The 26,457-nt window shown below is 38.4% G+C and overlaps 1 protein-coding gene across 1 annotated transcript in view; it reads left to right on the top strand.

Moving 5' to 3' along the window:
• LOC306843653 (sentrin-specific protease 6-like) overlaps nucleotides 1–1,764 on the top strand; it is a 37,312-nt gene extending 35,548 nt beyond the window's left edge. Inside the window, 2 exon segments of the mRNA XM_079375246.1 lie at nucleotides 1,433–1,593; nucleotides 1,595–1,764. Of these exon segments, the coding sequence (XP_079231372.1) occupies nucleotides 1,433–1,593; nucleotides 1,595–1,628 (195 nt within the window). The 3' untranslated portion in view covers nucleotides 1,629–1,764.
• The last annotated feature ends 24,693 nt before the right edge of the window (nucleotides 1,765–26,457 follow it).

Genomic DNA, 26,457 nt, shown 5'->3' with positions numbered 1-26,457 from the left:
AATAAAATCAATAATTATCGATATCGACCGATATGAAACACTGATATCGTGATACAGTGAAAGATCTAGAAAGATCTATAGGTGAAAGATCTAGACTGCATGCCAATTCAGCACCCGGACTCTTCTACTACAAAGCCATGCTGTTGTAATTGCTGCAATATGTGGTTTTGCATTGTCCTGCTGAAATGCACAAGGCCTTCCCTGAAATAGACATCATCTGGAGGGGAGCATATGTTGTTTTAAAACCTTTATATACCTTTCAGAATTCATAGTGCCTTCCAAAACATGCAAGCTGCCCATATCGTATGCACTTATGCACCCCCATACCATCAGAGATGCTGGCTTTTGAACTGAACGCTGATAACACACTGGAAGGTCTCCCTCCTCTTTAACCCCGGAGGACACGACGTCCGTGATTTCCAACAAGAATGTCAAATTTGGACTCGTCTGACCATAGAACACTTTTCCTCTTTGAAACAGTCCATTTTAAATGAGCTTTGGCCCACAGGACACGACGGCGCTTCTGGACCATGTTCACATATGGCTTCCTTTTTGTATGATAGAGCTTTAGTTGGCATCTGCCAATGGCATGGCGGATTGTGTTTACTGACAGTGGTTTCTGGAAGTATTCCTGGGCCCATTTAGTAATGTTAATGACAGAATCATGCCGATGAGAGATGCAGTGTAGTATGAGGGGCCGAAGACCACGGGTATCCAACAAAGGTCTTCGGCCTTGTCTGCCTCTCTAAGACATCCCTTTTATAGCTAATCATGTTACAGACCTGATGTCAATTAACTTAATTAGTTGCTAGATGTTCTCCCACCTGAATGTTTTAAAAAAATGTCTTGCTTTTTCAGCGCTTTTTTGCCAACTTGAGACCTGTAGCAGGCATCAAATTTGAAATGAGCTCATTTAGTGGATAAAAGTGTCAAATTTCTCTGTTTAAATATTTATGTTCTCTGTGTTTTATTGTGAATACAATATTGGCTCATGTGATTTGAAAGTCTTTTAGTTTTCATTTTATTAAAATTAAAAAAACGTCCCAACATTTCTGGAATTCAGGTTGTAAATACATCCACTATACTCGTTTTCATTAACTTCAAATTGCACGTCATTTGAAGGACAACATTGGGCAGAATGTGGAATAACTATAATTATGGATTAAACAAAGAAATGATCTACAGATGAATCACCTCTACAACAGTACTGTAGTAAATTATTAATTACATTTTTCTCCACTCATATTGACTTATGTTAGCAAAGAAGTTGCTTTAGGGGAAGAGAAAATTATTACATGCTGATGAATAAAAAGACATTTACATTCAGACACTCTAGTGACCCTTATATAAATATAACTGAACTGACTGTTGAGTTGGCAACAAATGCAATAATTGATAGTTTTATTGTTTGTTTTTGTTTTTTTTCCCCCAGAAACCTCTTCCAAGCTTTCATCTCCCAATGAATTTATTGGATTGGTTTCCGCAGCAACGGATGAAAACCAAGCGGGACGAGATCAAGGAGCTCATTCTGAAGCTTCAGACTCAGCAGCAGCAAAATCTGGAGCGCTGCCACAGCCCCTGCGAGGATACGTTAGTCAGCTGATCTCATCCCTCCAATCAGCTCCTGAGCTCCGTTCCACGCTGCTACGCTTTCACCATGACTTATAAACACTACAAGCCAATCAGGGCCTCGTGTGATTGTACGCTGCTGGACAACTCTGCCGTTATTTCTTATGACCTTTTTGATGTTTTGATGATATGAAATTTAAAAAGAAGAGTGTTTTGTTTTTTATTTGTATCGAATAAATTGTGTACATAAGCTAGGCTTTTTTCTTTTACTTTGCTGCCTTTAGAATTTCACATCTCATTTATTGTCGATTCATCATTTCAGTTTTGCACCATCTGTAAAATAAAAGTTTGTGTTCATCTTTACTCTGATGTGCCTAGAAGGGTTAAATACAGTACTGTTCAGTATTCTGTTTGGACTTAATGCCTCTGAAAGAAACAAAAGCATTTTTTGTAAAATCAGTATCCAAGCAAACTTTGTGTCCACAACAAAATAGAAATAATTTTTCAATGTTCTGCTACTTGCCGTTCAAGTGTGCACATTTGCCTTGGTACAGTCCAATACAACAAGAAGTGTCAAAAAATGAGGCTTTGCTTCTTTATGAATATCTTGTTTTCATATTAGAACTGATTCATGACATTTGAGGTCTCAAGGCACTTTCACATGATTTGTGTTTACAGCATAAACTGGAGAAGGTCAGGTATTGTAATGCAAAGCTCAAAGTTCGGTCAGATGTGATTTGGACCCGGTTTGCTGTAGCCAGTGTTGAAACGGTCTTTAGCTTGTGAAGCAATTTTATAAGCATCAGTTCTGTTTTGCAAAGTATTTATCTATATAGTTCAAAACTGAAGTGTGCCATTTCATTTAATATGCTCACGAATGATAATGTTCTGACTGTATCGCCAACAACACATCTGTTGGAGTCAAAGAGGTCGATAGTATTTCTGTAGAAAGCCATCTGACTTTAAATCTGCCATCTTGGTAGCTCATGAGCCTAAATGTTGTCCACTATGTAAATAAACAATTATTTGCATAGTGTTTTTCATACTACACATTGTTTCAAAGTAGCTTTAGAGAAAATCATGATGTTAATGTTTATAATATCTCATATATCTTCATGCCTTATAGTTGCATTTAGCAGATTGAAGCTGGGAGAGAATATAGTTTACGTTTTGCAATGATTCAAGCAATCCAGCAGTTGAGATTTGCTGTATACGCAAGTACCACATGTGTTCTGTGGAGGTTCCTTGTGTTTGTCTTTGGACAACAACCAGCCAACAAGGACTGAAACAGGGGGTAACAAGTTAAGACACCTGGAGCAATCAGACTAATCAAGGGCAAAGACTATAAACTGACTACAAATACAGCACAGGAAACACTTCATCATAACAGTCCAAAGAAAAGCAATAGGAGCCTACACAGAACACATGCAAGTATATTATGTGGCTCAAGTTGTACATACTTTGATATCAAACTTCATGTAAAGAGAGCTGAGCGATAATATAGTTACATTTTGATGGCAGCGTTGCAGAAAATAGTCTCTTGCAAACACATGCCATGTGAAGGAGCCCATTATATCATACCAGTGGGCGCTGAGGAATGATAATAGTGCTTTGTAGAATTTGAGCTACTTGGCTAGCTAGCATTTCACACGGCTAAGGCCTCATCCTCATGGTCCTGCTCTGAGTGCACACTTTATGCACTCAGTAATGCCGTTTTGACCATCAGTTGGTCTGCTGCGGAGCTCAACTGGGAATTGTGGGAGCAATTTCTGAAGATTATGACTGCACCACACATTAGCCATGTCAAAAAAATATGATAATGCAATGCACCTTGCTTATTTTATACATGTTGGGCAGAATATATCATGCGCTTACAACATTATATAGGCTTTGTTGCTTTTTAGACAGTAGCCACAAATACAGCAGATACAGCACAAAGATAAGTCTTTAGAATATGTTTGAAGAAAACTGGAAAAAAAAACTTTTTTGGATAAAATAATCGAAAAGGAATTGGAGGTTTGTTACTGAATGCCACACTCGACACAAACAACACACACACCTCTAAAATATAATAACTGCACCAAAACAGCTATAAGCTCAAACTTACCGATTTTTAAGACATGACAATTATTTCTATCTACTTAAATAAAAATAGGGTGAATTCAGGTAAAGTGGGTCATTTAAGTTTCAGAGCATAACAATATGGTTCTTAATTAAAGGGACAATATTTTTTTCTCTAAATGATCAAATAGTTTAGTTTGATGCAACACTTCAGAGGAGGACTGTGTCAGGGTGAAAGGTATAGAAAACCCTTCGACATAAGATTTTCATTTCTAAATTGTAAGATTGCTCACTAAATGGAAGCTAATTTTATTGGGACAGGTCCTGCTGTTTTTGTTTTCACGGTTAACAAGGAATAAAATGCAAAGAACAAAATGTTTAAACATGTTTTAGTTTCCTTGTAAGGCGTTTAAATATTGCTGGCCCACTTTGGCTGAATGTGTTAGATAAAGTGGGCCAGTGAGATTCAGGTAAAGTGGGCTGACCTTTAACCTTCAGTAATTATACTCAAATTTATTAAATTGACATTCACTGGTTATTTTAGTTGGCATGTATTATTTACTTTTTTGAAAACAGAAATGAGTCTGCAGTCAAGCAATTCAAGTCAGAGATGGAAGAAAGGAAAGAGAGAATAGAAAGAAAGTCGAGGCATGAACTTCAATCTGTGGAGTGAAGAAAGGATGAGAAGAGCAAAATATATATGCAGAAGGTTTAAGATATGGACACAATTAAAGTTCATTTAAAGTGTTTAGAGAACATAGATTTTTTTTACATATGGTTTCCATTTTAAACGTTCCTCATTCATTTGTTGTTGCTTGTGTTGTGGTTACATTTTTTACATTTAACATTGAGCTCATTTGATCAGTATTCTGATTTATGAATATTCTGATATTCAGATTTAATCAAATTTAATGTCAACACAACATGTTCTTTCGGTTGTTAGGAATTTCACTTATGAATTGAGATGAGGATGATTTATTAATCTTAACCTGTATATTTTTGGATTTGTTAAATACATTGTTAAATATGTTTGTCTTATAATGTGTTAATAAATAATGTTTTTTTATTTATTTTAATTTTTAATTAATCATGTAATTTTAATATTTTTTTGTTAAATAAGGGATGGCCCACTTTACCTGAAAAGAAATTTGTCTGGCGTGACCTCAAAATGTTTATTGATATATCTTCCACAACACTTCATATAAACTGAATTCAAAATAAAATATTATTGCTGGACCTTAAAATTAACTAAAGTAAAAAAGAAAAGAAACAGCTAGGTATCCAAATTACACGTTTTACAAAAAGTGGCCCACTTTACCTGAATTCAGCCTACTTGATATGTAGATGTACACAGTGTGTATGCACCAGAAATGAATTGTGGGTTTGTTACTGAATTAATAGCCTACACACGCCTCTGACATTCAATAACACCAAACTCAGTGATCAGTTTATAAGAATATTTAGGTATGATATATGTCATCATATTGAAAGTTTAAATTAAGACAGCGATGCAGCTTCAATTCAGTCAGTTTGTCATTGGATAATAAAGTGCTTTCTAACAGTTTTTTCCACAAAAATGGCAGCTTCAGAAATGCCCCTAAAGAAAACTTTAAAATCACACTAGAATATACACTCACCTAAAGGATTATTAGGAACACCTGTTCAATCTCTCATTAATGCAATTATCTAATCAACCAATCACATGGCAGTTGCTTCAATGCATTTAGGGGTGTGGTCCTGGTCAAGACAATCTCCTGAACTCCAAACTGAATGTCAGAATGGGAAAGAAAGGTGATTTAAGCAATTTTGAGCGTGGCATGTTTGTTGGTGCCAGACGGGCCGGTCTGAGTATTTCACAATCTGCTCAGTTACTGGGATTTTCACGCACAACCATTTCTAGGGTTTACAAAGAATGGTGTGAAAAGGGATGCTAGAGGTCAGAGGAGAATGGGCCGACTGATTCAAGCTGATAGAAGAGCAACTTTGACTGAAATAACCACTCGTTACAACCGAGGTATGCAGCAAAGCATTTGGGAAGCCACAACACGCACAACCTTGAGGCGGATGGGCTACAACAGCAGAAGACCCCACCGGGTACCACTCATCTCCACTACAAATAGGAAAAAGAGGCTACAATTTGCACGAGCTCACCAAAATTGGACGGTTGAAGACTGGAAAAATGTTGCCTGGTCTGATGAGTCTCGATTTCTGTTGAGACATTCAGATGGTAGAGTCAGAATTTGGCGTAAACAGAATGAGAACATGGATCCATCATGCCTTGTTACCACTGTGCAGGCTGGTGGTGGTGGTGTAATGGTGTGGGGGATGTTTTCTTGGCACACTTTAGGCCCCTTAGTGCCAATAACTGAATGTCACTTCACTTTAATTGGGCATCATTTAAATGCCACGGCCTACCTGAGCATTGTTTCTGACCATGTCCATCCCTTTATGACCACCATGTACCCATCCTCTGATGGCTACTTCCAGCAGGATAATGCACCATGTCACAAAGCTCGAATCATTTCAAATTGGTTTCTTGAACATGACAATGAGCTCACTGTACTAAAATGGCCCCCACAGTCATCAGATCTCAACCCAATAGAGCATCTTTGGGATGTGGTGGAACGGGAGCTTCGTGCCCTGGATGTGCATCCCACAAATCTCCATCAACTGTAAGATGCTATCCTATATCAATATGGGCCAACATTTCTAAAGAATGCTTTCAGCACCTTGTTGAATCAATGCCACGTAGAATTAAGGCAGTTCTGAAGGCGAAAGGGGGTCAAACACAGTATTAGTATGGTGTTCCTAATAATCCTTTAGGTGAGTGTACATATATATATATATATATATATATATATATATATATATATATATATATATATATATATATAAAATTACAAAGCTATTCAAGTCAAGACAATATCTTTCTTAAATCTTCTTATGACCCATAACTGACTGTGAGACAACATTTTAGTTACCCATAAAAAATATTTTTCCTAAACTAATATTCAAATATTATTGTTTTTATATTTCATATGAGAGTAGAGGCCATTCAGATTTTCATTTTCGGACCAAAACATTTTTTTTCCCAAGAAACATTGAATTTGCAAGTATTTAATTACATTATTACATGTAAATTAATACATTACATTGTACATTATTACTTCTAAGTCGTTTCATCATGTTTATGTGCATAAATGATGTGTGGTATTCTTTTGACTAGTATGTGTAGGATAGCAATTGCACACGATTTATTACAGTTTTTTTCAAATGCTTACACACAAAATCTTTACTTGTCACAGTTTCTGAAAGCTGACACTCAAACACCAGAAGCTCACACCAAATCTACAAAACCAGACACTAATTCTCAGCCTTTGACTCAGTTTTCAATTTCATAAAACACTTTTTTTGAAAAAAACACAACACACAATTATTTATTTTACACACAAAAATCTAACAGCCCTGCTGATAAAAACAATAAAACCATCACAGAAAATTCTAATGGTTTCCACTACAAATACCAGTACAACTCATCAACTTTTAACCATTAAAACCATTAAGAAATGTAGTCTTTTGAGACATATTCCATTAGGATTTATTGGTTTTAACAAGCCACCAATAGAAGGCGACCAATACCAGTAGAGACTCACATGGTCCATTACAGTTTCCATTAAAACCAATACAAGTCCCATTATAACCAGTAAAACCATTACTAATTCTGTGATGGTGTCTATATCTTGATCCTGTACAGAAATATACATAGGAGCTCATGAAAGAAGAGCTTTAGGTTTTGAATAAGTGTGTATATGATATCTCCAAAAATAGAATATTATGGCAAATGTGTTTGCTTTTGAGAAGCGTTTGTGATATTTTGAATGCACCCAGATAGCACAGGTACGTCGCGGGGACGTCTGTGCGATGTGTGCGTTTATGTTTTATTTAACTGGGTTCTTATGAATTTGCATAAATAATGTTTGCAACATCCGTCCTTTAGTAAAGCCATAAAGTCTCGGTGTCAGTATCAATGAAATGATTTTGAATTAGTCATATTTTTCATGCTTGTATAAAGTGCACGCCGACCCAAACAAATCCATGCATTAACTGCGCAAAATAACGTAAAATAAGACATTTATTTCGTCTCATACGTCTATTTAATTGTTCATATGATCCCGAGGGCCAAGTTATGGATCATAGGATCAGCCTATGCTAATAAAATCTAATTAATATAGAGATGTGCAGCTAATGCTTGTCAACTGTTTTTAATGTCAGCGTTTTAGGATGTAATATAAGATACTTCTTGTATGTGGTTTCAATTTGATTGGTCGCTGTTCATTTCCAGTGGTGCTGAAATTCTGCTTCAGTCATAAAAACTTTAAACTTCGCTGCTATTGTCTCTTATGTAATCGGTTTCAGGTTCTTTTACTGTGACTCTCAACACTAAAACATTAGTGGGGGGGCAGCCTGAGTCCAATATTAATAATTGTATATTAAGTCTACTTCGAAAACTGGGCTGGTCAGATTCAAGGAACCAAGGAGTCGGCTACAGATAAACAGATAAAAGTATGTCGAGGTAACAGCAGATTTTGTGGTTCATCAACAGTTCTCGGTCACTTAGCCTAATTGTGTTAATGTTAAAACAAAAGTTTCCATTTCTAAAATGCTTTTGTGTGTATGAAACAACATTTTAACTGTTTAAACGGCATATATCTGCTGGTAGGCACATGCATCTTAATATAAAAATATATTATGTAGGCCTAAGTCTGTATGAAAAGCTCACGAGGAATAATCACGCTTTATAGAGCTGTATCAACAGTTATTGCATACTATTTTTGCATGCACAGGTAACACTTTACAATATGGTGTCATTTGTTAACATTAGATAATGCATTAACTAGCTTCTGTCCTCCGCTGATGGATAACCTGTTCACCTAAAAAAATAAAAGGTCATTTCAAAACATTACAGACCAGCACAAACATTATGGCCCTGTTTCACAGACAGGGACAGAGCTGGGTATTAGCAATGAAATCCATTACATTACACGTTTTAAATAATGTAATCATGTAATGTAACTACTTTTAGAATTATTTTTGACCTAACTTGTCTATCACGTTGATTTAAATAGGATAATCAAAGTACCATATGGACATAAAATACAAAGATTAAGTAAATATATTTGAGCTCTTGTTATTAACAGCATGAAGTGCATTAAACATTATATTACATCAAGGTTTCCCAAACTGGTGTTTGTGAAGGAACTGCTAATAATAATTTAAATCACAATTAATATATATACACACACACACACACACACACACACACATATATATATATATATATATATATATATATATAAAATGTTAAAAATATTACAAATAAAGCATTTTATAATCATTTTATAATCAAAAAAATCAATATTTTATTTGTTTACATGCATTTCATGTGACCATAAGCAATGTCAGAGAACCAATGAACATACCAAAGTGATACTTAATTATTAAAATATTTGTTTAAAAATCTCAGGAGTAGTTCAAGTAAATATATTAGGTGAAAGAGGATCAAATGACAAAAAAGTTTTTGAATTTGTGCATTTTACTGTTTGAAAGACAAAAGCCTTCCAAAGACATAGAAATACATGGTTAAACAACCTACAGGGTAATGATTCAAACAAAAATGAATGTGTTCATCATCAGTAGATGCAATGTTCTTAAAGCTGAAATGATTTGTAAACGCTGTGTTGCCACCTGACTAATGACTGATCTCTGTGTGAATGTCCACAAAACCCGAAGCCTTTCTGATTGTATATTAGCAGCAGGCTATATTAGAAAGGAAAATTTAAAAGATGAAAAAGAGGAATTGGGGGGGAATTAAATTCTGAATAATCTATTGTTATTATGTAAATAATCATGTAAGCCATAAAAAAGTTACTGTAGTCTGATTACGAGTATTTTAAAATGTAATTTAATCTAATTAAAAGTACTTAATTTGTGGAATCTGATCACGTAATTCAGATTACATGTAATCAGTTACTACCCAGGGGTGCGTTTCCCGAACAACGACGTAACTCGCTGATTAACCACCATAGTATGATACATCATTTTGGAAACGAACTGTCTAGTCACGACTGTTTCCGAACATGGTCGCATCTCCGTCGTTTGAACTATGGTTTCGGGAAACACCGATTCATTGAACTATGCAGGTATCAACGGAACTTGCGACCATAGTTGGCTAACGATGCTTTTGGGAAACGCACCCCAGCTCTGGACAGGGATTAGTTTAAATCAGGTCTATAGGTCTTAGTTTTGCTTTTAGTCTTACCTTCTTCCGGCTTTGCTACTGTTCGGACGCTCTTGCACTTGCTCTACGCTTTGCTCCCTATTTTTGCACTTTTCTCAGATCTCTCTAAGATTTTAACTTCAGCAGATCAGCACAGTGCTCAGACAACACATTTTTTGGGGAAAATTAAGATTCTTTCCCAGCAGTTTACATTCCAGAGACGGAAAAACACAGCTGTCTACATCCAAACAGACCAGAGAAAATGCCTCCCGTGGAATCTACTTGCTGCAGAAACTGTCACAGACTTCTACAAAGGATTGTGGTTCTTGAAACAAAGTTACTTGCTGGACTTCCAAATCAGGTGGAACACAGAGCAGATGGTCATCATGGACCCCCTCAGCATACAGCCGGTGAGTCCTGTGAATCTAGTGAATCTCAACAGTTTATACATGTAGAGGAAAAAGCCGAAATAGATCGACAGACAAATCGATGGCACAAACAGGGAGCGAGACCCAAAGGCAATCGAGACATCAGATTATCACGAGTATCTCGTATTGCTGCCGTAGCATCCTCTACCCCAGATACGGCTATGACAAGACTTGTAAACACTGGTATCCTACCACCCCCAATACATCTTGAGAACAGATTTGAAGCATTAATGAATGTGGGTGAGGAATCCGCAAATGTGCCTAAACACGGATCGAATCAGCCAACTGCTAACATCGCTACTAACAGGCGCTCAAGGTCGAGCAGACAGCGGCTTTCAGCTCAGAGCGCAGCCGAGCCCAGGACTCTGATAGTGGGTGACGCTATTATCAGAAACATCAGTTGCAGGACTACAACTACATGCTGCTTTCCTCAAGCAACCGTCTCTGATGTGAACAAAGAACTTCGGAACATTCTGATGAAGCACAAGACTGCAAATCGAGTCATCATCCATGTGGGGAAGAATGATATTCGGAAGGAGCAGTCAGAACTCCTTAAGAAGGATTTCAGTGAACTCTTTGAAACTCTTCAAAGTCTTGAAGTCCAGTCGTTCATCAGTGGACCACTCCCAGCAAGGGGAACTAACATGTTTTCACGGTTGCTTGGGCTAAATACATGGCTACAAAGAACCTGCAGTATAAAAGGAGTCAACTTCATCGACAACTTCAATCTTTTCTGGGGCCACAGACAACTGTTTAAACTGGATGGCCTCCACCTAAACAGACTCGGTGCAAGAGTGCTTAAGGACAATATCTATTTCTCCCTCTGTCATCCTTCAGCGGTGTGTGCCAATCTACTCGGCCTGAATGGCACAGACACACCTGGACAGAATATGAGTGAACACAGGACTTCATGTCAGCTTTTGAGTCAACATGTGGTTGACACATCCCACAAGGATACTGATAACACCACGCAGCCACAACAAGCACTGCTCATGGACATCCCAGCTGAGCCCTGCCCACAGAGCTCATCACATGCAGACTGTGACGTATTACAACAGCTCCAAGACTCAGCACCCAAGGACGACTTTCTGGAAAACAGCCAGGGAAGCCAGAACGACATATCACAGTCACAGGAAACACCAGAGCCAGAGCCCTGCTCACCAGACACACTTTCCCTCTCTCCAGCATCCCCACTTCTAAGCTTCTCACAGAAAATGGAGGAACTGGTGTATGCTGGGACCAAACTCTCCCACTCTTTCGCTGCAAGCCCCCAGATATCAACTAAAAAACGGGGGGCCCCACAACCACCAAAAACTGCAGGCCCAGCTCACCCTCCTCCTCCTGCGAGAGCTCTCCGGCCGCTGCCACAACGACAGGGCCCAAACTCCTCTCCATCTGGTGTAGGTGAACCAAAAACAACTGATAACAGCTCTCAGTGATATGTGTCGGGTCCCCGCTATATTAGCAGCAACATTCACAAATATTTACAGAAAAAGCAGGAACCCAGCATGCCTATTTCTGTTTTATCACGTGATAGAAAGTCTAAGGCCTCCTCAAGCCGTACGGCTGACCCATCTAACCTGCGGCCTATAATGCATCAATCCAAGACTGCTATAGAGACCAAATGTAATTCCATCAAGTTAGCATTTTTAAATATTCGCTCACTTAAAAATAAATCATTTCTGATCAACAAATTAATAACCACAAACAACCTGGATTTTATGTTTCTAAATGAAACATGGTTAGAAGACAGCTGCAGTTCAACAGTCCTTCATGAAACAGCCCCTCCTAACTTTAATTTTATAAGTGTCTGCAGGACTGTTAGGAGAGGTGGAGGTGTAGCTGCTCTGTTTAAAGATGTTTATCAGTGCAAGCAAATGTCATTTGGTCAGTATTTGTCTTTTGAACATCTAGGTATTGTGCTGAAAGGTGCTCCACGCACCCTGTTTATCATTATTTACAGGCCTCCAAAATATTCTCCAGCCTTTGTTGATGAGTTCACTGAACTATTATCAATGATTTCCTTAGAGTTTGACTGTTTTGTTATTGCAGGGGATTTTAATATTCACACAGATAATGCAGAAATCAAAACTACAAAAGAAATTATAACTGTTTTAAACACTTTTGACCTGAGTCAGCATGTGCACGGACCCACACACAATCGTGGACACACTCTAGATTTACTTATCAGTAGAGGTCTAAACATCTCATCCATTGTTATTAAGGATGTAGCACTATCTGATCACTTCTGTATTTTCTTTGATATATTGATCTCAGTCACCACTGAATCTAGATCTGTCTCTATCAGTAAGAGATGCATTAACGAGAACACAAGTGCGCTATTTATGAAGGCAATGTCATTAACACCAAGCATTTCTGCAGACTCTGTTGATCTTCTCCTGGAGTCATTTAACTCAAAAATTAAGAATGTTATTGATGATATTGCCCCGATAAAGGTCAGCAAGAAGACGGGCAAACAAAAATCAATTTGGAGAAAATCAACAGCAGTTCAGAGCATGAAAAGACAATGCAGAAAAGCTGAGCGGATGTGGCGGAAGACGAAACTCGAAATTCACTATAGCATCTATAAAGACAGCCTTCATGCTTTCAATGTGGAACTAGCCACAGCTAGACAGACTTTCTTTTCAAACCTTATAAACAGTAACTTAAACAACACTTGCACTCTTTTTGCGACTGTTGAGAGACTGACAAACCCCCCAAGTCAGATTCCCAGTGAAATGCTCTCCGACAGCAAATGCAATGAGTTTGCTTTCTTCTTTTCTGAGAAGATCAATAATATCAGAAAGGAGATTGGCACATCCTCAAGTTATGCAGAGGTCACACAGATTCGACCGCAATTTCAAAAAGAAGTGACTATGTGTGTTTTAAAAAAAATTGATAACAAAATTTTGGAAGAAATAGTACAGCACCTTAAATCTTCAACCTGCTATCTTGACACACTTCCCACATCCTTTTTCAAAAATGTGCTTAACTGTTTAGAAGCTGATCTCTTAGAAGTGGTGAACGCCTCACTTCTTTCTGGGACTTTTCCAAACTCCCTCAAAACTGCAGTTGTTAAGCCCTTTCTGAAAATGCGCAATCTTGATAACACCATGTTGAGCAACTATAGACCCATATCAAATCTTCCTTTCATAGGTAAGATTATTTAAAAGGTAAAAATCGCGTTTGGTCTCGTACTGTATCGTGTATCTTGTCAGTGTGTGCACTTGCTTGGCCATTTGTAGTTGATAAACAGGAAAGTGGGTCCAGCTGAATTGAAATGATCATTTGTTAGATTGGTATAATAAAGGTTATTATACCGCGGCAGCGGTCGCGGCAGTCGTCGTGTGAAGCCCTCTTAGTGTGAAGACCAAAGAGTGTAAAGACCATCGACTCTACCGTGCGACTCCACCGGGCAGGGACACCGGCAAGGGATAGTAGTAGCTTTTTATTTAATTTATTCATTGATATGTTTATTATTGAAATGTTGTTGTTATATGCATGTGTTAATTTTATTTAATTTCTTTATTTTCTTAAATATGTGGGTAGATAGTATTTATAGAGTTGTAACTTTTTAGTTTTAGTTACTTTTTCTTATTTGTAAGTCGCTTTGGACAAAAGCGTCTGCTAAATGACAAAAGTAAAAAAGTAAAGAGTGTAAAGACCATCGACTCTACCGTGCGACTCCACCGGGCAGGGACACCGGCAAGGGATAGTAGTAGCTTTTTATTTAATTTATTCATTGATATGTTTATTATTGAAATGTTGTTGTTATATGCATGTGTTAATTTTATTTAATTTCTTTATTTTCTTAAATATGTGGGTAGATAGTATTTATAGAGTTGTAACTTTTTAGTTTTAGTTACTTTTTCTTATTTGTAAGTCGCTTTGGACAAAAGCGTCTGCTAAATGACAAAAGTAAGTAAAGTAAGTAAAGTAAAAGGTAGTTTTTAATCAGCTGAACAACTACTTAAACTCAAATGGATATCTGGACAATTTTCAATCTGGTTTCCGAGCACATCACAGCACAGAGTCAGCACTCATTAAGATAATAAATGATATTCGCCTCAATTCTGATTCTGGCAAAATATCAGTGCTGGTACTACTAGATCTTAGTGCTGCGTTTGACACTGTCGATCATAACATAATTCTAGAGAGACTGGAAAACTGGGTCGGGCTTTCTGGGATGGCACTCAAATGGTTCAGGTCATACTTAGAAGGGAGAGGTTATTATGTGAGTATAGGAGAGCATAAGTCTAAGTGGACGGCCATGACATGTGGAGTCCCACAAGGCTCAATTCTTGCACCGCTCTTGTTTAGCCTGTATATGCTCCCACTAAGTCAGATAATGATGAAGAACCAAATTGCCTATCACAGCTATGCTGATGATACCCAGATTTACCTAGCCTTATCTCCAAATGACTACAGCCCCATTGACCCCCTCTGCCAATGCATTGATGAAATTAACAGTTGGATGTGCCAGAACTTTCTTCAGTTAAACAAGGAGAAAACTGAAGTCATTGCATTTGGAAACAAAGATGAAGTTCTCAAGGTGAATGCATACCTTGACTCTAGGGGTCAAACAACTAAAAATCAAGTCAGAAATCTTGGGGTGATTCTGGAGACAGACCTTAGTTTCAGTAGTCATGTCAAAGCAGTAACTAAATCAGCATACTATCATCTCAAAAACATTGCAAGAATTAAATGTTTTATTTCCAGTCAAGACTTGGAGAAACGTGTTCATGCCTTTATCACCAGCAGGGTGGATTACTGTAATGGTCTCCTCAAAGGCCTTCCCAAGAAGACCATTAGACAACTGCAGCTCATCCAGAACACTGCTGCCAGGATTCTGACTAGAACCAGAAAATCTGAGCATATCACACCAGTCCTCAGGTCCTTACACTGGCTTCCAGTTACATTTAGGATTGATTTTAAAGTACTTTTACTTGTTTATAAGTCACTCAATGGCCCAGGACCTAAATATATTGCTGATATGCTCACTGAATATAAACCGAACAGACCACTCAGATCATTAGGATCGAGTCTGTTAGAAATACCAAGGGTTCACACAAAACAAGGGGAGTCTGCTTTTAGCTATCATGCGGCCCGCAGTTGGAACCAGCTTCCAGAAGAGATCAGATGTGCTAAAACATTAGCCACATTTAAATCAAGACTCAAAACTCATCTGTTTAACTGTGCATTTGTTGAATGAGCACTGTGCTATATGTCCGAACTGACTGCAATGAATTTTATTTATAATCATTTTCTTTAAATTCATTTTAAATCAATTTCTATATCATCTTAAATTTCCTTGTTTTTATTATTTTTATTTCCATGTTTTTATTGATTTTTAATGTCTATTTCACTTTCTTTTATGTAAAGCACTTTGAATTACCACTGTGTATGAAATGTGCTACATAATGAAACTTGCCTTGCCTTGCCTTGCCTTTTATAAAAATGCTGTGTGCATCTTGAGACAAAACAATGGCACTGACGTATTGTAAGGTATGTCATTGCAAGTTATTTTCAGTTAAGACAGCTCACACTTGCATTTTAGTCTGGGACTATCCTTAAGCCTTGTCTGTGAAACCGGGTATAGAATAGACATTATTTACTTCACTATAACTGTTAAACCTACAAATGTCAATGATTTTTACAATCTTTTGCATCATTGCCTTTTCTGATAATTGTCTTTCCAGTTTGTCTAGTTCCTCCATGGTTTTGAGAGGAAAGACATCATCCTCACTGTCCACCACCAGCAGCACTGGAGCATTGGAACGGCTGTTTGCTGCAAGGGACTGGACCACTGAAGTGAGATGACTGATCTTCATGTCCAGTTCGTTGAGTGCCTCCAGAATTGCCCTCTCAACAGCTGCAACACAGTAGGTTTATCTGGGAGAGAATTATTATTAAACTATAAAATGTATAATTAGACAAATTTAGTATTTCAATTTAACGTACGTGTACATTGATTAGTGATGCTGCTCCATCGTCTCACACCAGAAGCACCTGCAAGCACAAAAATCTCTTAAATGTGATAAAACTAGCACGTCATAAAAATGATGTTGCTAAAGATATGGCTACATGCTTAAAGCCTTGGGCTGATGATACATGGGGCAACTTTTTGGGCAACGTTGCTGTCAACAGGCAACCAAGTGAGACACAGGGTCCAGGACCGATCTAAAGTATCCAAATAGAAATGTGTTACCCATTCTCAACAGGAAAGTGCCCAAGCAACATTTCTCAAAAAAGTTGAATGTCAAGAATGTCATCTCGAGGTACCCAGGATCTGTAATCAGGATTTTTATGGATGGTTTCGGGAAACACGTATTAACGATAAGGTACAGCTTAAGGTATAGCTTAAGAACGACGTAGCGTTAAGAAGGTTTCTGGAAACGCAGTCCAGGTATCTTACCCCGCTATGCTTACAGACAATACAGCATTTTTTCTAGATTTTGGCCAAATGCAGGCTAGGCTGCTAAACAAAAGAAAAAATCTGTTAATGCTTGAATATAACCGAAACTCATGAAATATATTTTGTGTGGGCCTATATATTCCTCCTTTTTATGCAAGCCTATAGTTTCATTCTGTTTCTCTGTTCACAGAAGTGCTGCAGGTGCATAAGATCTGTTGAATCCATAGTGTAACACTATCCTTGGATAAACTCTAATGCCGGTGCATTGCCATTGTGACTTACTTATGAAGAGTTCACAGCTGAGCAGGTATTTCACTCGTTGGATGCATCAGTCACATTTGCATAGACCATACTACTGGAATTCATGATTGGTTCACAGCAAATTTCAAATAATAAATGAAACGATATAATAATGTTATTAACCATTTAATGGCCATTTCAAATTTTCAGTTCTGCTCGGAACTATAAAATGTGATTTCATTGCCGTTTCTGGTTCCGTTCCTGTCAATATATCGTTCCATTTCCGGTTTTCGTTCCTTGAACTGGTTCAGAACTTTGGTATTCAGTCCATGAGGGACCCTCAGAGGGTGGATGGTAAATAAATGCGTCCCTCAGGACCTCCCGGCAGAGCTGACTTTCTAGTTCTAGTGGCTTCAGCAATTTGATCGTCCAGTGACCACTGGAGAGAGCTGAAGATAAGTTCAGGAGAACTGGATTAGGTATCAGGAGAGTGCATTTCTGACAGAGCATCTGCTTTTACATTTTTGTGACCAGGAGAGTAGGTGACGGGGAAGTTATATCTGGTGAAGAAGAGAGCCCAGCGGGCTTGTCTGTGGTTGAAGCACTTCTCATCACAGAGGTATGTGAGGTTGTGTGGTCTGTGATTACCTCGATTGGCTGGCCCCTTCCAGACGGTGTCTCCACTCCTCCAAGGCGAGTTTGATTGCCAGCAGCTCATGATTACCTGTCATAGTTTTGCTCCACCGGAGAGAGCTTTTTGGAATAGAAGGCACATGAATGAAGTTTAAAGTATTTGTCCTGCCACCTTGATAGCACTACCCCTATGCCAATGGTGGAAGCATTGACTTTGACAACAAAGGGAGCTCTGGGACAGGATGTTTCAAGGTAGGAGCAGTACAGAAGGCCTCAGTTGGTGCCAGATGGGGTCCAGGACAGAGCTGGGTATATTTTTTATTAATTTTTTTAAAGATTTATTTTTGGCATTTTTGCGACAGACGTGACAGGAAGTGAAGTGGGAGGGGGGTTGGGTTTGGGAAAGGTCCTCGAGTTGGGACTCGAACACGCACTGACCTGAAGCACAACGGTGCTGTATGCCGGCACGCTGCCCACAAGGCTAACAGCGTACACACAGCTTATGTTTTGCAATAATCCAAAAGACCATGGGGTCATTCTGTGTCAACTCAACCAGAGATCCCTGGCTCAATTTTTTTCTGAAGAAAGATAAATTAAAGTATATTTATTGAATAGTCCACATTTTTGTAGGAGGGTAAAAATGACTTTAGAAAGCTGGCCGCATCTTTATATTATTTTTACACCGAGCAACAGAGAAGCTAAGGCAGCGGTCTCAAACTCTTTGTTCCTGGAAGGCCACTGTCCTGCAGGGTTCAGCTACAACTCTAATTAAAAGGTGTGTTCACGTAATTGTGATTTCAGATTTCAAGTGTTTATTTCCCCAGAGTTTATAATTGCAGCTTGTAAAATGAGTTTTCTGAGAGTGCCTGCTTGTATCATGTGACCACTGTACCACCTGACCTCTGCAGATCCATTTAGCCATTGATAGTGGTGCCATAGAAATGCATTATTCCCTTTCCAAGGATGTAAACGGTTCTGAATAGAATATCACATGTTGCCATCTTGAGCCTATGGTAATTACAAGATGGCATGAACGCAGCACAACACACCTGATCCAGTTAATCAAGGTCTTCAGTATTACTGTAAACTTCCAGGTGGGTGAGTTGGACCTAAACTCTACAGGACAGTTTCCCTCCAGGAGTTTTCTTTTTTACACTGAAATAGTCTTACAGTCAGATTTTTTTTCTCGCATTTAGATTCCATTTCTTAATAGAAGATCCAGTACTCCCACACTGTCTGAGAAGTGCTTGTAGACTTTGGGTTTGTCCGACAGGATAAGTACTGCATTGAGTTCTTTATCAAGGCTTATTACACTTACAGGGCTCTCAAGTTTTGAAGAGCCCCCCCCTAACCTGCCCTTTTTGGGGGGCTTTCCTCTCAGGGTGAATGAAAGGATGCTTAGTTGCCTTTTATCCGAGATGCAATGATTAATGCATCCATGGCCAGGATATAATTATAAAATATGACATGATTTTAAAAGTTTATAACATCAACTATGCAATACACTTGAATTAATTTAGTGCTAATAAAATTATTAAGCCTATTGGAGAGAGATATATTTATAATGTGACAATATGTCAGTCATCGTGTGATAACGAAAATATGACTAGGCCTAGACTACTTGTTCTGAGCAGATGGTTGTCAGTGAACAGGCTGTAAAACTGTTGGCTAAGTAACAGACACTCATGAAAAACTGATGTTAATTATCTGGGAAATATGGAAGCCCGTTTCCGCCAATGAATAAAAAATAAAACAAGGTAATTGCGACTTTTTATCTCACAATTCTGACTTTTTTTCTCGCAATTCTGACTTTATAACTCGCAATTCTGACTTTATAACTCGCAATTCTGACTTTATAACTCGCAATTCTGAGATATAAACTCGCAATTCTGACTTTATAACTCGCAATTCTGAGATATAAACTCGCAATTCTGACTTTATAACTCGCAATTCTGACTTTATAACTCGCAATTCTGAGATATAAACTCGCAATTCGGAGATATAAACTCGCAATTCTGACTTTATAACTCGCAATTCGGAGATATAAACTCGCAATTCTGACTTTATAACTCGCAATTCTGAGATATAAACTCGCAATTCGGAGATATAAACTCGCAATTCTGACTTTATAACTCGCAATTCTGAGATATAAACTCGCAATTCTGACTTTATAACTCGCAATTCTGACTTTATAACTCGCAATTCTGAGATATAAACTCGCAATTCTGACTTTATAACTCGCCCCAGCAGGCACCGGACGTCAATATGACGTCAGATTGACGTTGGACCCCAACGTCGGAGAGACGTTGTATTTTGGTTGAAAGTGAAAATCGGGTTGACGTCAGAACCCAACGTCAGATTGACGTCAGAAACCAACGTCAGAAACCAACGTCAGATTGACGGCAGAACCCAACGTCAGATTGACGTCAATCTCCGACGTTGGACAGACGTTGCATTTTGGTTGAAAATGAAAATCGGGTTGACGTCAGAACCCAACGTCATATTGACGTCAGAACCCAACGTCAGATTGACGTCAATCTCCAACGTTGGACAGACGTTGTATTTTGGTTGAAAATGAAAATCGGGTTGACGTCAGAACCCAACGTCATATTGACGTCAGAACCCAACGTCAGATTGACGTCAATCTCCAACGTTGGACAGACGTTGTATTTTGGTTGAAAATGAAAATCGGGTTGACGTCAGAACCCAACGTCAGGCTGATGTCAAAACCCAACGTCAGATTGACGTCAATCTCCGACGTTGGACAGACGTTGTATTTTGGTTGAAAATGAAAATCGGGTTGACGTCAGAACCCAACGTCAGATTGACGTCAATCTCCGACGTTGGACAGACGTTGTATTTTGGTTGAAAATGAAAATCGGGTTGACGTCAGAACCCAACGTCAGATTGACGTCAATCTCCGACGTTGGACAGACGTTGTATTTTGGTTGAAAATGAAAATCGGGTTGACGTCAGAACCCAACGTCAGATTGACGTCAATCTCCGACGTTGGACAGACGTTGTATTTTGGTTGAAAATGAAAATCGGGTTGACGTCAGAACCCAACGTCAGATTGACGTCAGAACCCAACGTTGGACAGACGTTGTATTTTGGTTGAAAATGAAAATCGGGTTGACGTCAGAACCCAACGTCAGATTGACGTCAGAATCCAACATTGGACAGACGTTGTATTTTGGTTGAAAATGAAAATCGGGTTGACGTCAGAACCCAACGTCAGGCTGATGTCAGAACCCAACGTCAGATTGACGTCAATTTCCGACGTTGGACAGACGTTGTATTTTGGTTGAAAATGAAAATCGGGTTGACGTCAGAACCCAACGTCAGGCTGATGTCAGAACCCAACGTCAGATTGACGTCAATCTCCGACGTTGGACAGACGTTGTATTTTGGTTGAAAATGAAAATCAGGTTGACGTCAGAACCCAACGTCAGATTGACGTCAATCTCCGACGTTGGACAGACGTTGTATTTTGGTTGAAAATGAAAATCGGGTTGACGTCAGAACCCAACGTCAGATTGACGTCAATCTCCGACGTTGGACAGACGTTGTATTTTGGTTGAAAATGAAAATCGGGTTGACGTCAGAACCCAACGTCAGATTGACGTCAGAACCCAACGTTGGACAGACGTTGTATTTTGGTTGAAAATGAAAATCGGGTTGACGTCAGAACCCAACGTCAGATTGACGTCAGAATCCAACATTGGACAGACGTTGTATTTTGGTTGAAAATGAAAATCGGGTTGACGTCAGAACCCAACGTCAGATTGACGTCAGAACCCAACGTTGGACAGACGTTGTATTTTGGTTGAAAATGAAAATCGGGTTGACGTCAGAACCCAACGTCAGATTGACGTCAGAACCCAACATTGGACAGACGTTGTATTTTGGTTGAAAATGAAAATCGGGTTGACGTCAGAACCCAACGTCAGATTGACGTCAGAACCCAACGTTGGACAGATGTTGTATTTTGGTTGAAAATGAAAAATGCAACATCTATCCAACATTAGAGGTTGACGTCAATCTTACATTAAGTTCTGATGTCAACCTGATTTTTGTCAGCCTCCAACGGTGGACAAACATTGCATTACATCCCTATCGAAACTGGCCATTACTACATTTGTTATCAACCTGTGAATACAAAAGGAAGAGGAGTTAAATGTCCAAATAATTAATTATACATAACACATTATGAACCGCTTGTTATAGTTTGTGTTAGGTTTGTCATATCTAATGTAGATGTCACATTGGTTCTACTGTGGTGCTAGATGGAAGATCATGGGCCCACCCAAATTGCTATGCTTTTATCTTCTGAAGACAAAACTGATATTGCACAATTTTGTGTTAATTCTAAAAGGCAGTGAGGAAAAATCTCTAAACATTTACTTGGGTCTGTTGTATGTACACAAAAGTGAGAGAACAAACAACTGACTGAGCAAATTATGACTCTTATATGGTACCAAAAGCAATGTTTTGGGATATTTCACACTATGAGTTCAGTAATATCAGCAGTCTGTCATTATTTTGTAAGTTGGCAATATTAGCACATATTTGCAAACAAGGCTTGACATTAACATAGAATCATCCCGTATTTAAGGCATATGAATGGTATTCCACATTACATCAATATGAGCGTGGTTTGTCCCATTTTTTATTTACTTCAGTTTTATGGTTTTTGTTTGGCAGCCGTTACTGCCAGTCATTTGACCGTTTCTTTATTTTTTTAACAGTGTAAAACTGTTATTTTATGGATTTTTTACTGACCAATTAAAAAAAGTGATATCACTGAACAGTGTACAGAGGAACACTGTCCTTTCACAGATTTTTCCTAGATTATGATGAAACGCATTCAATAAAGTGCTAAAAGTAAAATACTATCCTAAAAGTTCTACAGAGAAACACTTATTTTACAGGTTATTAAAAAACAAAAAATTATAGTGTTAAAGGCTGCTGACAATTGTAAATTAAAAGTTTTATTTTGAAAGACAAAATACAAAGTCTCTACATATACTGTACAAAACTGAAAATGCAATCATTCAGTTTTTGAAGTAAAACAGTGCAAATTTGAAAGGAAATACATTTCAACATTTAAAATACTGTACCAATTAACAGAACAGTTTGATGAGAAGATAATGAGTTGAATTAAATATTCTCAGCACAAGAAATACAAAACATCTACAAATTTCAAACGACTATTAATTCTAAAGGCTGGATTACACTACATGACTTTTCAAATCTGAACAGATTTTTAAAACACTAGGCATCATACATACAGTCAGGTCCATAAATATTGGGACATCGATACAATTCTAAAATTTTTGGCTCTATACACCACCACAATGGATTTCAAATGAAACGAACAAGATGTGCTTTAACTGCAGACTGTCAGCTTTAATTTGAGGTGATCAAATCAGGTGAACGGTGTAGGAATTACAACAGTTTGCATATGTGCCTCCCACTTGTTAAGGGACCAAAAGTAATGGGTCAATTGGCTTCTCAGCTGTTCCATGGTGTGTGTTACTCCCTCACTATCCCAATTACAATGAGCAGATAAAAGGTCCAGAGTTCATTTCAAGTGTGCTATTTGCATTTGGAATCTGTTGCTGTCAACTGTCAAGATGAGATCCAAAGAGCTGTCACTATCAGTGAAGCAAGCCATCATTAGGCTGAAAAAATAAAACAACCCCATCAAAGAGATAGCAAAAACATTAGGCGCGGCCAAAACAACTGTTTGGAGCATTCTTAAAAAGAAGGAACGCACCGGTGAGCTCAGCAACACCAAAAGACCCGGAAGACCACGGAAAACAACTGTGGTGGATGACCGAAGAATTCTGTCCCTGGTGAAGAAAACACCCTTCACAACAGTTGGCCAGATCAAGAACACTCTCCAGGAGGTAGGTGTATGTGTGTCAAAGTCAACAATCAAGAGAAGACTTCACCAGAGTGACTACAGAGGGTTCACCACAAGATGTAAACCATTGGTGAGCCTCAAAAACAGGAAGGCCAGATTAGAGTTTGCCAAACGACATCTAAAAAAGCCTTCACAGTTCTGGAACAAAATCCTATGGACAGATGAGACCAAGATCAACTTGTACCAGAGTGATGGGAAGAGAAGAGTATGGAGAAGGAAAGGAACTGCTCATGATCCTAAGCATACCACCTCATCAGTGAAGCATGGTGGTGGTAGTGTCATGGCGTGGGCATGTATGGCTGCCAGTGGAACTGGTTCTCTTGTATTTATTGATGATGTGACTGCTGACAAAAGCAGCAGGATGAATTCTGAAGTGTTTCGGGCAATATTATCTGCTCATATTCAGCCAAATGCTTCAGAACTCACTGGACGGCGCTTCACAGTGCAGATGGACAATGACCCAAAGCATACTGCAAAAGCAACCAAAGAGTTTTTGAAGGGAAAGAAGTGGACTGTTATGCAATGGCCAAGTCAATCACCTGACCTGAATCCGATTGAGCATTCATTTCACTTGCTGAAGACAAAACTGAACAAGCAGGAACTGAAGACGGTTGCAGTAGAGGCCTGGCAGAGCATCACCAAAAGTTTGATTTATGATTATTATTCTGTCCCATTACTTTTGGTCCCTTAACAAGTGGGAGGCACATATGCAAACTGTTGTAATTCCTACACCGTTCACCTGATTTGGATGTAAATACCCTCAAATTAAAGCTGACAGTCTGCAGTTAAAGCACATCTTGTTCATTTCATTTGAAATCCATTGTGGTGCTGTATAGAGCCAAAAATGTTAGAATTGTGTCGATGTCCCAATATTTATGGACCTGGCTGTATACTGACTTTGTAAATCGTGACAAAGGAAAACTGGGCATCATACACTACATGACCGAGGATCATACACTACCAGACTTTAAAGTTGTTCCGAGCACAACAAACTCACTCAGAAACATGAGCCTTGGAGACGCGTGACAAATGGAAACAATATGCGTTCTAAAATCGGCTGAAAATATCAAACATTTTTGATATCCTCCAACTGGATAGAATCTGAGTCTGAAGCTAAAAAACCGGAGTCTGTGACTATCATACACTATGCGATTTTCTGTTGAATCGGTCAACTATCAAATCTGCAGACTGGCTCTGACTTTCGACAACTAGTGTCAACTTCTCCAGACTGTAAATTGGCGGAAAATCAGGACAAAAAACGTGTAGTGTACTCCAGGCCTAATTATATATGATGCCCAGCTTTCCTTTGTCATTATTTACAAAATCGGTAAGTGTATGATGCCTGGTGTTTTAAAAATCTGTTCAGATTTTTAAAAGTCGTGTAGTGTATTCCAGGCTTAAAGGGATACTCCACCCCAAAATGAAAATTGTCATTAATCACTTACCCCATGTCGTTCCAAGCCTGTAAAAGCTTAATTCATCTTCGAAACACAATTTAAGATATTTTGGATGAAACCCGGGAGGCTTGTGTCTGTCCCATTGACTGCCAAGTAAATTACACTGTCAAGGTCCAGAAAAGTATGAAACACATTGTCAGAATATGTTATGTAATGTTATGAAGCGATGAGAATACTTTTTTATATAGAAATACAACAAAAATAATGACTTTATTCAACAATTAGGCACCGTAACGTCTCCTCTGCATCAGCACAGCGCCATTTTGGAGATTATGCCCTGGACGCAAAACACATACACTCTTCTGTATCAGCCTTGACACAGGGATGTGCTGTTTGCGTTCAAATCAAAGCATAAATCAATGCAGAAGACGCATCCCTGTGTCGAGGCTGATACAGAAGAGTGTACACATTTTGTGTCCAGGGCATAATCTCCAAAATGGCGCTACGTTGACACAAACAGTATTCTCGTCACTTCATAACATAATGATTGAACCACTGATGGCAGACGGAGTATTCTGGCGATGTGTTTCATACTTTTCTGGACCTTGACTGTGTAATGTACTTGGCAGTCAATGGGACATTGACAAGCCTCCCGGTTTTCATCCAAAATATCTTAAATTGTGTTCAGAAGACGAACAAAGCTTTTATGGGTTTGGAACGACATGGTGGTAATTGATTAATGACAACATTTTCATTTTGGGGTGGAGTATCTCTTTAAAACGGTTTCATTATTCAGATGTAAATTTGTGTAAACAAATTTCCTGAAGAGGAATTCTTGAGAAGCAATTGAAAAATTTAGGGTTAGTATCAATTTTTTTCTTTGTGCAGGGAACTGTACTTTAGCTTGTATTATCCCAATCAGGTTTATAGTGTTTTTATCAATATTTGATTGACCCTTTTGGGCTCCAATATAGCTCTGATAATATATGTGGAAAAAAATTACATTGTATTTTAATCCTGAATACTAGCTACACAAGTGTAATAAAAAGTAAAATCAAAACATACAAATAAAGGTCCATGATTCTGCACCAGAAGTGACAGACACAGTAGATAAAGAGCAGTCCTCCAAATCTGAAGTAATCAGCTGGATCCTTGCTGCATCTGGGGGTAAAAAAAAAAAATAAAAAAATAAAAAAAGACAGATTTATTGAAAAGTCCTTAAAAAGGAAGATTCCATTTGTGTACCTTTTCTTTAAACAACATTTGACATTATGAGATATTCTGACTAATTTAATTATTTAGCTGTGACCTAATGGTTAGAGAGGCAGACTTGTAGCCTGAAGGTCATGGGTTCGAGTCTCAGTCCTGGCAGGAAACCCACTAGTGTAAACAGGGCTTGAGGTACCCTTGAGCAAGTTACAAGTTAACCCTACTTGTAATTATAAATACATTTACATTTAGCAGACACTTATCCAAAGCGGCTTACATTGCTTTCAAGTTACAGTTTC

The sequence above is a fragment of the Barbus barbus genome, assembly GCF_936440315.1.
Source record: "Barbus barbus genome assembly, chromosome: 24".
Lineage (NCBI taxonomy): Eukaryota > Metazoa > Chordata > Actinopteri > Cypriniformes > Cyprinidae > Barbus > Barbus barbus.
The sequence above is the reverse complement of the archived record's forward strand: the minus strand, read 5'-3'. Positions and strand labels throughout refer to the sequence as shown.